Here is a 14,787-nt window from a genome sequence, read left to right on the forward strand (position 1 = left end):
TTTTATTTTTGACTTAAAAGTTACTTTTTTTTAAGGTAATCCAAACGGGCTCTAAGTCAGGTTTGATTCATGAAACATAAAATTATGTAAATTAATGATAAATATTTTTTATTTAATTAGTCGATGTTTTTTTGTATCATTACATATAGGTATGGTATTTTTAAATAAAAAACAAATGAAATCGACAGTGAGAATGTATAATATTGCGAAAGGGACAAAGTTCTTGTGTGATCAATCCAAAGGAAACAATTGGAAGGTCATCTGCAAAAAGAATATGTCGGAATGTGAGTGGATGATTCGTTTTTCGCAAGGTAGGCGGTGATATGTGGAAGGCAGGTAAAATGATTTATCACAGTTGTAATCCAGATACATATAAGGAAGATCATGACAATTTGAATAGCAACATGATTGCTACATCGTTGATTCCTTATATTATCGAAAATTCCAATATATAAAGATGATTCAAGAAATCATCAAAGGATTGCACCACTACAATCCTAGTTATAGAAAAGCACAAAAAGCTCGAAGAAAGGCGTTTGTTATGGTGTATGGCGACTTTGAAAATTCCTTTAAGGCTTTACCTAGATATATGACGGCTTTACATTTTTTTAACCCAAGTACTATTGTTGAGTGGGAGCACCATTCAACAACGATGCAAGGTGAGCAAATTTTCAAGTACTTATTTTGGAGTTTTAAAGTATGCATCGATGGCTTCAAAAGTTGTAGGCCTGTTATTTCTATAGATGGAACTCATCTTTATGACAAGTATGATATTAAATTATTAATTGTTGTCACTATTGATGCGAACAAAAATGTTTTGCCACTTGCATATGCCTTAGTCGCTCGGGAGAGCTTTGAATCTTGGTCATGGTTCTTGGCATTATTATGGAAGCATGTTGTTGGCGCGTAGAGGAATTGGCCTTATTTATGATTGACATCAAGGTATCTTAAAATGTGTTCAATCTTTCAATTGGTTGCAACCTCTAATGACATACCACCGATTTTGTGTTTGTCATTTGAAAGCAAATTTTAATTAAAAAAATTTAATAGTGAACTTGAAAATCTAATGTGGTATGCTGCGACGGAGAATCAAGAAAAAAAAATTGTTCAAAGAATGCAACAAATTAAAACATTGAACGCTGAAGCTTTTAAGTGGTTAAATGATCTTCCTTTGGAGAAATGGACTATGTACGTTGATAACGGTCATAGATGGGGTTCTTTGACAACCAATGTATCTGAGTCGTATAATGGTGTGTTGAAGAAAGCAAGGGGGATTCCAGTCTCAGCTATGGTTCGCATGACACTTGTTGCTTCCAATTGTACACGCAAGTGTACGCGGTTGCACAAGTAATATAGTGGCTCTTAAAAGAACCGGATTATCGAACTCAGAGAACTTGTCAATTAATTATTCTTACTAAATTATATTAATTTTAATTATTTATTTAAGGGGAGCATCTCAAAAGATTAATATAAGATAAAATAACTAAAAAACAATTAACTAAGAAAAGATAGATGTTTACACAATCAATGAATGAATCGATCTAGGATTATAATTTAACTAACAATCATGTTTAACATCAATTTCATCAACTTATTTGATTATCTAGTTATTGATTCACAGGGTTAAATGTATGATCATGGTCTCCCGACCTCTAATCGCCTACGATAAATAACACCCTAACTACATCGTTGAATAGGGATAGGATGGATTAAGTACCGAGCATTAAGATTTCTTCATGTATAGTGACCAAGCATGGTTTCTAGGTATATCCCTATCCTAGATAGGAATTAACCCTAATTATTAAGAGAAAATCATGCTTCTTATATTCCACCTTCTATCCTCTTATTCCTCTCCCGAATTCAATTCGGACAATAAGTTTATTTCAATGATCAAGCATCAAAATAGTAATTACAAGAATATAAGAACAACTAATATGATAAACAAATCATGTCGAATCAAAATCACTAAACAACCATATTGTAAGTAAATATAATCCAAGAAAGAGAAGTTTAACTCCACAGACATAGAGCAATTACAACGAATCATTCAAATAAAAGATGTAAAATAAATAAAAGAGAAGAAAAGAAGAAATCCTAAATCAAAAGTTATTTTCACATTGATAATTATTCTTATGGATTATTTATAGATGTAGGAAACCCTGAATAAAATAATTGAGTCCAAAATAAATTAGGAATCCAAAACCAAACGAATTGGATTTTCAGTTGTACGCGTGAAACTGTCCAACCGCCTCAACTTTGCGCCTTTAATCAATTGGCTACTGCCTTCACACATTGCCACGTGGAATGTTCCAATTCCAATTCTACTTCAACCAACATATATATTATTTTATAAAATTTAATTCATTAAGCTATCTGCTTGATTTTCTTCTTCAAACTTCTATTTTAAATTTATTTTAGCTTCAAACTTCTTCATCTTTCCACCAATTCAATCTTACAAATAAAATATACTATTTAGCACAATTTATAAAATTCAGACTCAAAAAGGACAAATATAAATAATAAATGTGAGGCAAATAATGATTAAAAAAATATATTTTTGCCTCACATCAACAGTGAAAGCTTTGATTGATCGTTTGTTGAATGAAGCAAGGCTAATGCTTTACTTGAACAAAATAAGTCTTGGCCTCTTAGTGTGGAAAAACGATTTAATAAAAATTGGAGAAAAGCTCAAGCACGTATTGGAATGATGAACTATAGTAGTACTTCAGTTGTATTTGAGATCCTCACATTTGCACACAATGGCGAAGGAGGAAATGTTCACAAAGTTTTTGCAGATGCCAAAAAATGTTCTTGTGGCAAATGGGTAAATTATCATATATCTTTCTCTCATGTAATCAAATTTTGTGGTCTTTGTGGTATCGAGCCAAAGACTTATGTGAGCAAATACTATACCACGAAATATTACAAATGAACCTATAATGTTACTTTTACGCCAGTGGGGGATGAAATTTATTGGCCTCCTGTCGCATTTAGTTTGATTGCAAATACTGAATATTTGTGAACATCTACTAATCAATGCACAAGGCGACTCAAGAATGAAAATGGATATCGCTCCAGCTTGCATGTCAAGAAAGTGTAGTATATGCAGGGAAACAGGACACACCAAGGCTCGTTGTCCTCGTAGAAATCCTTTGTAATATATGTATTTAACTTTTAATATTCATGTTTATGACTAAGAAAATTGAGTTCCATTTATTTTAAGCATATAGTTAAATTTTTAATATTATAAAAACAATTCATCAATATCGAAATAATAATAAAGACATAATACACTTTACAATAAAAGATACAAATAATCGAATATAATAATTAAGTGATATGATAATCATAATTTATATAATGTTAAATATTTCTATTCGTCGTCAATATTTGGTACAACATCAACTTCATAATTTATATATCAATTTGGACTCATACTTTTTGTTTGCTCAATTAAGGATAATTGATTTAAAAAACAATACGGCACACCAAAATTCAGTGTTTCTGGTAAAAAAATTTGTAAACCAGTCCATTCGTTAACAATTGGATAAACGGGATATGTAGAATTTCTATGAAACTTTTCGTCTTCTAGTAGATTCCAATGTTCTTCTTCATTTGCTCCCTTATTGTTAAGATCGTCTAATGAATGAAATATCTCTAAAGCTTTTTTCATTTCATTGATTTCCTTGGACAAATATTCAATAACGACTGCTTCATCTCTAAAGTTGCATGTTTGATAAGTAGCCGACAATGCTTGTGGAATTAGCAAACCATGTCAACGACATAAAACTTCGTAATCACACCTCTTCGAATATAAACCGAGCCACTCGAGCGTTTCGCCCCAACTAATAAAATCATCCATTTTAGAAGAATGTGGTTCACCCTCCAAGATGTGTCCTGCAACTTGTAAATCATAATAAATATTGATTGGTTTATTTTCTAATGGACGAATTTTTCCATACCATTTTCTTCCCGACAAATTGGTGTAACACCCAAATACTTTTTTATGATCTTTTGAGATTCTATTATTATTATTTTTAGTACTATCAAACCAACTTTGTAATTTCATTTTATTTTTTTTGCATTGTTGAAAAAATATGTTTTCAAAATAAACATGAAACATGAATTTATAATAAGTGTCAATCCAAAAATATGGCACAATGGCCTATGTCCATTTCGAGGAACAACATACCATGTGTCTCTCCTTACAAGAATGAAGTGACCTGACCATTGCTTTTGCTTTACTGGAATTTTTTTTTTTGCAGTGTTGAATTAAGATTTTTAAAAATAGATAAAGATTTTGCGTGTTAAATTTTTTAGTGTTGATTTGTTTCAAAACAAAAAGTATTACGAGAGTTTTTTTTTTTTTAAAAAAAGAGGCCGTTTGAATTGACTTAAAAAATAGTTTTTAAGTAAAAAATAAAAAGTAAGGGAAAACATACTTCTAGTGTTTTAATTATTTCAATAAAAATTTAAGTTAGTTTTAACCTTGTTCATCAAACACTTCCTAACTTATTTGAGTAATTTTTATATTTCTCAAAAATTTACAAAAGTCATAAACTAACAAAGTGGTAAGCCTATTATTTTTTCTATATGTACCAACTCTTGTAGAGTTATCATATATTCACATTGATTTTGCTAACATGTCATTTTTCAACATGAAATCTACATAAAAAAATATATATATATGTTAAATGCTCCAAATTTTAGTTGAAATAATAAGAATGGAAAGTATCTTCTTGAAATAAGATTCCACCAAATTAATTTGGATGGAAAGAATCATGTTATGTCTTTTTTTTAAATGGCGAAGAAGCTAGAATGCCTTTTGTTACAAGGCGAAGAGGCTAGAATGTAAGATTACTTTGCTTACATTCACAGGCTGAAGAGCTTGAGTGTTAGTTAATTCTACAATATCATGATGTAATGTCATGTTCTTGGAGATAACAATCAAGTTAAAGGATTTCAAATTTGAAAGAGAAAGTTTTAATTTCAAATTTGATTTTATGAGATATTTAAAGTGATTTGCTGATGAAATTTGAAGTCATTTCATTGAAGATTTAGCTTAGTTAATTATGAACAACAAGCAACTGAAAATCGTAGAAATGTTGTCCTTTATATTTTCTATTTGAAATCTCTAGAAGTGTTGTCTTTCATATTTTCTATCATGTTCCCTTATATGTTGTACTAAATATTATCAAATTATCTAAAATAATTGTTGTGAAAAAAGATATATTTTTGAAGGATTCAACACGTATTCATGGGGTTTGGAATGGTCTTGAAGAGAGAATATATTTGAGAATAAGGATCACTATCTATTGACTTGCATAATAAACGACTCTGGAGTCAAACGGGAAACTTTTTTCTTCCAAAATACATAAAGAGCTATTGAAATTTTGAAATACAGAATTTTTCAAAAGCCTTTCAATTATGCATAATGGAATGAGTCCTTTTATTTTGATGGTAAGTTTTTGTATGAGCAATCTGCCAAAATATGTGACTTTTGATGAGTATCTCAAACTTAGTTCTACCCAAAAATCTTTACTAAAACGTCTTTAAAATATAATAATTACTTTTTAAAATAGTGGATTACAAGTCAGAAAATCTACGACTCACTCACAGGTTGCCTATACTTTTTACTGCACATTAAAGTTCCAATGGTTGCCACATTTCCAACTTCTCATTACAATTTCTTCCTCAAACAACACATTAAAAGCCAAAAAGTTGCCTGAACTTAACACATTAAACAACACATTTTTTGTTTATTCATATATTAGAAAAGATTCAACCACTAATTACAGAAACTTGTTTAAACACTAGGAAAAGATTCAACCACTTATTTTTCTTTTCCTTGTTAATTCTCTCGTTTGTTCTCATGTATCTAGCAAGAAGCTTCTAACTTATCATGTAATTAGTATACAAAATTCTAAAAAGTAGAACACAACTTACATTAAATATTTTTCCACTTATGCTTGCAAGGGAATGAAAATAACTAGGGATAGTAGTTTAATTTAAAATAAGAATAAAATCAATGAAGAAATTAATAACAACTCAAAAAAATAAGTTTCTGACGAATTATATATATATGGTCTTTACCTTTTTGTTTGTGCCACATTAAACTGTTAACAAACGCTACTGTTTTTCTTCGTAACATATCTGCAGTTTTGAGTCGGTTTGAATCCTCAGAACTTGACTCCATGATTTATTAAGATTATAGAATGATAAGATTATTCTTCCTTTAACTGCTTGGAGGAGGGATGACTCATATTTGATGTTTTGCTTCTTCTCCAAGTTTGAATATCATTCGGCAATGTTCAGTTGGTTGGATTTGAACATGTTTTCGTGGAGACAGGATTTGAAGTTGAATTGACATAATATATGTAGACACGTATTTTTGACCGAGCTTAAAATTTTATACCATTTTTAGAGCTAAAATATTTTTATAAATATAAATTAAATATTTTGACTGTTATCTTATTTTATTAAGCTTATTTTTAAAAGATTTGCAAACAACAAAATAGAATCACTTTTTAAAGTAAGTTTTATTGTCAATTGTTTAAAAAGAAATGAAAGATTACAAAAAAAAACTATATTTGAAATTAAGTTTTTATAAATAAGCTAGTATTATTTAATTGATCTTATCTTATAGCTAGTTGACTTTTTCTTAGATTTTTATTAATTTTAAATAATTAGTTGATATGCTATTCTTTTAAGATTAAAATAAAACTAAAACTAAAAAGTAAATAAAAAATAACCTAATTAATCTAACAAACCTACCCCACTCCTATACCTACCCAAAAACATACTACACGTAAGGAAAAGAAGAGCAAAAACAGTTTGCTGCTTTTTAAAATAAATAAATAAATAAACAACAACAATACCATACACCCCCACACTCCCACTTTCCCACAATTCTCTACACTCCCACTTCACATGACTAAAGGAAGAAAAAGTCAATAACAAAAAGGAGACCCACACACACACGTACCAAGAAAAATCTGCAAAAAAGCAAAAAAAAACCTATCCTATATATATAGAACACAAACGTACAAAAAAGGGGATATAGATCACCATCATCAGTTATATGGAATAGAGTGCACACAAAAAAAAAAAAAGCAATACATTTTAAGTCAGATAGATTTTTGTTCGTGGATTCAAGTTCGTGGCTCCTTAAAGTTAATTATAATTAACTTTGGAAATCAGTAGATTGTAGCGGTTTCTTTTGTTGGAGTTAAGTTTTACGAAAATGTAATTCTAATTCTTTATATAGTTCAATGAAATAATTGTTCTGAATTCGATTATGATGTTATGTAGTCCTTAAAATTACATGTATTGTTATATGCCACTATATTATGACGCATATCATATTGTTGATTGCATGAATTGCTACTGTTTAAATTTGCTCATCGAATTATTTTTTACACCTGACGTTAATTTAATCAACTAATTTGATCCAAAGATGGTTGTTGTTTACTCCTAGTTTTGTTTCAACATGTTTATGTACATTTATTTGATGGTACAAATTGACAACTTGGTTTATGACTTTAATTTATTTACATGTAAATTGGTTAGAGATTCTGTATTAGTTATCATTTAGAGTTTCTGGAGTTTAATAAATAAATAATATTGCCATACTTATGGAGACAATTAATTATTAAAATAATTTTTATCGTATTCGAAATATTAAAAATGGAGGAGATGAAATTAGTTCATTTGAGTGAGTCATTAATTCATCAACGTGAGATAGTTCTTTTATTAGTAATTTCACACTATCATCATTTGGTGAAGAAAAATTATTATATCACTACGTATATTATTTTCTCTCAATTAGTTTAAAGGAAAAAATTAATTAAAAAATAATATATAGAATTAAAAAGAAAACGTGAGCAGAGAAAAGTATAATAATAAAACAAAAATAGTGCAGAATAGAAAGATGAAGATAATAAAAAAGAAGAGGAATAGATCATTAAAAAGAAAGTAAGAATAAAATAAATAAACATCTAAAACAAAAACAGAAGAAACAAAAGATGAAAAGTGATAATAATAAAAAATAAAGAAAAGGTAAAATAAAAAGGGGAAAACAAAACTTAACAAAAAATATTTAAATGAAAAAGAAGATGACACTTTTTGTTAGACAAAAAAAAATAACGGTAAGAAGAAAAGAAACAGAATGTTTTTTTCTAAAAAAAAAAAAAAAAAAAAAAAAAAAAAAAAGTAACGTGCAAAAATAGAATAAAGAATAAAAGAAATTTCCAAGAAATTGGTCTTAACCTCTTTAACATTTTCTTTTTTTCTAAAATTAATCCTAAATCCCATAGAAGTTTACCTCCTATTATAATTCAAATATCGACTCCCACTAAAACGACAATACTAAAATTCTCCGGACTCTGAAAATTGTAAACAAGACAGTTACAATAAATCAAAGAAGGTGGGACATAAATAAATATATAGCTAATAAGTATACTATATCCAAAAACTAAGTCAAGCCAAGATATAAGTCAATGAAACAACTGTGCTAGAAACACAGGACTCGAGGGGTGCCTTACACCTTCCCCTTGGTCAATAGAATTTCTTATCCAGATTTCTAGTTCGCAGACCATTAAAAATTAGAGTCAACTTCCTTTTGATTAGGGGTAAAATTAGGTGACTTGGAACACCAAAACTCAATTCCAAGTGGCGACTCTGAAATAAAATAATCCATTTTCAAAATGTCACTTTAATTGGAGAAACTCTATGTTCAAACACTTCGTTTGGGGAAAAATAGGGGTGTGACAATATATAAATATGTCCTTTAATTTTAATTCATTTTAAATTTATGTCCTCCAACTTTGAGTATGCACAAGTAGACACTCAAACTTGTATAAGATTGAACAAAAGACACATGTGTCTTACGTGGCATCCTACATGGTAATTTGCGTCCTACATGATATCCTATGTGTATTATGTCACATAGGATTCATGTGTCTACTTGTTCAACTTTATATAAGTTTAAGGGCCCGTTTGGCCATGCGATATGGTATCATGATATGGAATCATGATATGGTATCATGATATAGAATCATGAGATGAAATTGAAGGTTTGTTTGGACATGCGATATGGAATTTTTGTGTTGTATATTTTCTCATAAACATAAAAATCTCATAAGTTGTAAAACTTTTAAAATAACCCCAATTGTTTATTCAATCTTATCAAATAAATAAAAATTATAAAATCGCATAATAAATTATTACAAAGTTATTTGTTCTTCAGTTAAATAATTGTTTCATCTAACTTTAATTTAATAAAAAAAATTGAACATAAATTGTACTTGATATGCTCATATCTCTCAACTACTCTTACAAATAACCTATAAAGTAGAAAAAAAACATACATTAGTGAGTAAATATTAACTTAGAAGTGAGATAAAAATTAACAAACATCACTAACTTCTAACTATTTACAAGAAAAATCAATAGTTAAATATTATTGAATAACGAAATTTTAAAAAGTTACCACAAGTTTGAGTCAAAAACACTTCTAATAAAATTTAATCAAAAAAATTATAACTAGTCCACTTGACTAAATATTAATAACTAATTGATCAAATTTTCCCAAGTCCTCAATCAATTGGACTTGATATCCTTCAGTCATGTGAACGAACATTTTACAAATAACAAAGTGCGGCACCGCCAATGAAAATTGTCTTTTATCAATATTATGCTTAGTCATAAGATTAAGACGTTTTTTTTTATTATGAAAAATCAAAAAAGTATTACTCCCTTCGTTCTCATTTATATTCACCAAATGAATTTCTACTTTATCATTTATATTCACCAAATTTAAAGTGATAATAAATTTTATATTGGTGAGAATAATAAATTTTAAAAAGTAATGATGTGATTATAAATTTTATTTACATATGAAACAAATGGTTAGTAGATATAAATGTGGGGTTGTTTTAACAAAATATAAACTCATGGATCAATTATTGTATTAAAATATCTCAAATCATGATAGTTTTTGGAGAATATGGTATCACCTCTCATGATATGGAATCATGAGATGGAATCAGCGTAAAATCGCATGTCCAAACGCTGATTCCATCTCACGACACCATATCATGATATGGTATCGCATGGCCAAACGCCTACTAAGTATCTATTTGTACTCACTCAAAGTTGGAGGGTATAAATGTGAAATGAGACCAAGTTAAAGGGCATATTTATGTATTATGCCTTTTGAATTTGTCACCAAACCTAGGGGTATACAAAACCGAACCAAACCGCAAACCGAGTCAAACCGAAAAAAAACTCGATTAGTGGTTTGGTTTGACTTGGTTTGGTATTGAAAAAAAAACCCGACTGTATTTGGGTTGGGTTGGTTTGGTTTTAACTAAAAAAACCAACCCGAGATCAAACCAACCCGACATTATATATGTAAGTTTAAAATTTTATTTTATACATAAAAATATTTACTTTGATATAATTTTAAAATATTTCTTATACTATTTTATAGTTTTTATCTTTTAATATATTATTTCAAGTTTAAAACTTAGAATTCAGACTGGTCCAATAAAGATTATAGTTTATAGATGTTGATAATTATAATATAACTTAAATCAAAATCAAATTAATACTAATGCAAAAAGAAAATCAATTCAACACTAAGAATGACAATAATATTGAATATTTGTTCTTTAGATTTACAATGATTTAAACCCGAACCAACTCGATCATGTACACCCCTAACCAAACCTGGTAGTTCGTCTTAGTTAATGGGCTCGCACTTAAATAATCATATATATCAAATAAAATTCCTGACACAAGTACAGGATCTAAGCAATAGCTATTGGGTTCGCCCGAACCTGTAGCTAGTACTCTCCCTCTGCCTCTATTCTCCGGAAAACTAATTGACCTATTTGATATGCTGCAGGCTCATAAAATTTGTATCGGACTAGTTCTCGTAATAGTATCTTGTTGTGGTTGCATTGAAGCGGCGACAAGGATTGGTTGTTGCATCTACATGAGTGGTTTACATTCATGATTTATTATGTATTTGTGGAACATTTCTAGTTAGATTTTGAGATCGTACTTGCATAGCTTCTCTTTCGAATTAACTTGGATGATTTTTTGACCATTTTGAGCTTAATCTAGACTTGGTCAACTGTCCGTGGTGATTTAACAAGAATCGTCTTGAACTCATTTGTCCCGCGAGCAAAACTTCAAGTTCAACAAGTTTTGACTTTTGGCTCGAAAGGTTTGTCCATGGAGCAAGTGGGGATTAAAAGTTGAAGATCACGTAATTTTAAGATGGGAAAGGGGTCACATATGCCCCTAAACTATTCGAAAATGTCTAGATATACCTCATCTTTGAAGTTTGGCTCACCCGTGCCCTCGCCATCCAACTTCTCACATAGATATGCCCTTGTAGACGTTAGCTGCTTTGCTGGAAACAACCAACTCATTTTCTCTTTCTTTAAATGACAAATGGAATTGCCACATCCACTTTTAATTACCACATTGCATTTATATATATTTTTTAAATTAGTACACCTCTTTTAAATAACCTATCCAACCGTAAATCATCCCTTTTAATTGATATGTATATCATATCCTATTGTCTATAAATGTTCTAAGCCTAATGTAAATTTATCATACAATTTCATTAATTTTTAAATCTTTTGCTATTGTTGATTTCAAGTTCATAATTGTGCAGGGTTATAAATGTGATTATTGAAAATGGGTCTATAATGAAGAGGTTGTTGTCGATAAGTCTTTGGTGGATAATAATGATGGGATTCAAAAATCTAAGAAAAAGATTTGTAAAATTTGAATTGTGATAGCTATGTCGTGGTGTTGTTTGTCAGCAATCATCACATTTTGAGTGATGAAACAGGATCTATAACCTTTGTCATGTGTATTTTGTAATCTGTAACTTAAAAAACGTTAGGGCTTTGATAATGGGTTAAAAGGAATGATTTTTAGGTCGGATGTGATATATGGGTCAGTTAAAAGGGCAGATTTACGGATCAAATAGGTTATCTAAAAGAGGTGTATTAATTAATTGATTTTTTAATATAAATGTCATGTGGTAATTAAAAGGGGATGTGACAATTTCATTTGTCATTTAAAGAAAGTAATATGAGCTGGTTATTTCCAGCAAAGCAACTAACGTCTACAATGGCACATCTATGTGAAAAGTTGGACGGCGAAGGCATGGGTGAGTCAAACTTCAAACAGGGGTATATCTAAACATTTTCAAATAGTTTATAAGCATATTTGACCCTTTTTCCCCTTTAATATCGTTTGGTGTAAGTTCTTGCATGTAAGGGGGAGTTAGATTGGATTGTATTTTCTATTAATTGCCTTTTGAGTTTTAGTATCAAAAGCTTAGTATTTTTTAAAAAGAAGGTATATTTAAGGAATATTTCGAGCTTTTTCTGAAATCCTCCGATTCGAACTAAGATCCCTTTAAAAAGAAGCCACAACACCTAAAGACTTTCCCTTCGAACTTGACACATTTTATTCGATGTATCCTTAAAAAATCATCAAAGTTATGATGTGATCATTTATTAGTTTATATTAAGTAGCAATTACCTTGTAGAGATACATATAATAAAAGAAAATGAAATTAGTAATACACCCGTGAAAGTCACATCAATAATATTTTTAAAGATAATGTATATATATAATCTTCATATCCAGAGGCGAATCTAGGATTTTTCGAATATGGGTGCACCAAGAAAAATGTATTAAGTAGAAATTGATCTGAATATGAGTGCACCAAGAAAAATGTATTAAGTGGAATTGATCCTCAGTCCTCAAAGTCAAAAGCTCAACATTTAACCATGTGGACCAACTAGATTTTTTATAGTAACGGGTGCAAGAATATAATATTATACAAATATTAAAAAATATATACATAAAATATCTAATTTTACGAAGAGACCACGGGTTCGGGTGCCCTTATTTTTGCACCTAAATTCGCCACTGTTCATATCTAATTATGTGAATAGTAGAAATTATAATCATAAGAATATTTATTTGATTTTATCGATATATTGGACGTGAGAAGGCCTGTGGCCTATTAAAAAATGTCTCGTAAAATAATTCGCTCTTAAAATCACAATGCTAAAAATATGCTCACAATTATTCACGTGATAACTCTTTTAGCAATTTGATTAATTTTCAAAGTTAAATTAGATTATATTAAATTGATAATTTTAAAAAAATAGATATTTAAAAACTATACGAATGTACTATAAATTGTAATATTTTGCATATCAATATGATGAAAATATACATAGTAAAATGTTAGTCAAATTTTTTATAATTTGACTCTAAAAAAGAGAACTATTATATATATATATATATATATATACTACCTTAAAATCATGAACTCCCAAACTTGAATTTTGAATTACTATAATACCCTCAATTAAAAATACTCAATTTATTTTATTTATTAATTTAATTAATTTTATTATATTACCTTTTCAAATTAAAGGATTATGTCTTTTTCAATGAGTTGTGACTTTTTCAAAGGGTTGTGAATTTTTTTGATGGGTTGTGACTTTTTCAATGAGTTGTGATTTTTTCAAAGGGTTGTAACATTTTCAAAGGGTTGTGTCTTTTCTGATGAGTTGTGCCTTTTTTAAAGGGTTGTGAGTTTTCCGATAAGTAGTGCCTTTTTCGAAAGGTTGTGACTTTTCGGATAAGGCACAATTAACACTTATTCATACTACTATTTGGTAGCTATAAAAAGAGGGGTTTCCTCACACTTTTAAACAACAATTTCTTTAAGTTTTCTACTCTTCTTCTTCTTAAAAAATCTCAAGTGTTATTTGCAAAAACTGATTAAGTTCGGAATTCAACGAAATTCGAGGTACCTCATAAGAAAAAGTTGGTGAAAAAATTGTAGCAAATCATTCATCAATTCACACTCGTATTTTTTCTTACCATTTTCATGAGTTCACAGTGACGAAAAATTGTGGGAGAGACAATAATATTAAACAGATATGAAAAAAGGCATATGATTTGGGTAAGATATTTCTTCTTTGTTTTTTTATTTTTTATTCGTTTCCCTCAAACGAAGGAATTTCTTCCTAATTTCTCTAAAATAATAGGTATCAACGTAGTCCATTGAATTATTAGTTTTGATGTTAAATTCACTATTTCAAAAATAGATTTTAACTTTTACTTATAATATGATAACATAGCCATAATTATAATTACTTTTAATAGATATGTACGTAAAAATGAATGGAGAAAGCAAAGTGTTGGTGACAAGAGATTTAAATCAAATGGACACTAGAGTGTATATAGCATGAACATATATTTTCGTCTCTATGTATTGTTCCATATATTTTTTTCTTTTTATCACAAGACACACTCCATTCTAGCTATATAAAAATAGATAAGAAAATAGTGATTGATCATAAAATGATCTTAAATCAAATTAATGATTTTACAAGGGATAAAAGTTTGAAAAATACCTCAATTTTGGCCGAATTTGCTGTTATGATACCAAACTTTTATGAGGACCTATTACCCTCATAAACTATTTAATACCGTATTTTAAACATATATATGTGTGCCCACGTGGACATAAAAAATATTGCATAATTATAAATAGTAATGTGTCCACGTGGGCACATATATACCTTTAAAATACACTATTAAATAGTTCAGGGGGTAAAAAATACAGTATTAAATAGTCTAGGGGGGTAATAGGTCCTCATGGAAGTTTGGTATCGTAACAACAAATTCGGTCAAAATTGGGTATTTTTCAGACCCTTTTCCCATTCAATA

General features: G+C 29.2%; 2 protein-coding genes across 3 annotated transcripts in view; both read left to right on the forward strand.

The window, feature by feature from the left end:
• LOC125835105 (40S ribosomal protein S4-like) overlaps positions 1–14,787 on the forward strand; it is a 254,483-nt gene that overhangs the window by 109,954 nt on the left and 129,742 nt on the right. The gene's annotated exons all lie outside the window — the stretch shown is intronic.
• On the forward strand, positions 1,067–2,932 carry LOC125835114 (uncharacterized). Its single transcript, XM_049514250.1, has 3 exons — positions 1,067–1,309; positions 1,370–1,396; positions 2,612–2,932. The coding sequence occupies exons 1-3, from the start codon at positions 1,067–1,069 to the stop codon at positions 2,930–2,932; spliced, it is 591 nt and encodes a 196-aa protein (XP_049370207.1).

Source organism: Solanum verrucosum, unplaced genomic scaffold (assembly GCF_900185275.1).
Source record: "Solanum verrucosum unplaced genomic scaffold, falcon-dt-bn FXZP01000220.1, whole genome shotgun sequence".
Taxonomy (NCBI): domain Eukaryota; kingdom Viridiplantae; phylum Streptophyta; class Magnoliopsida; order Solanales; family Solanaceae; genus Solanum; species Solanum verrucosum.

Coding starts and splice junctions, on each gene's coding strand:
- LOC125835114 (XM_049514250.1), top strand. CDS start 1,067: ATGTGGTATGCTGCGACGGAGAATCAAGAAAAAAAAATTGTTCAAAGA. Junction 1,310..1,369: donor TGGTTCGCATGACACTTGTT/GCTTCCAATTGT, acceptor GGCTCTTAAAAG/AACCGGATTATCGAACTCAG. Junction 1,397..2,611: donor TTATCGAACTCAGAGAACTT/GTCAATTAATTA, acceptor GAATGAAGCAAG/GCTAATGCTTTACTTGAACA.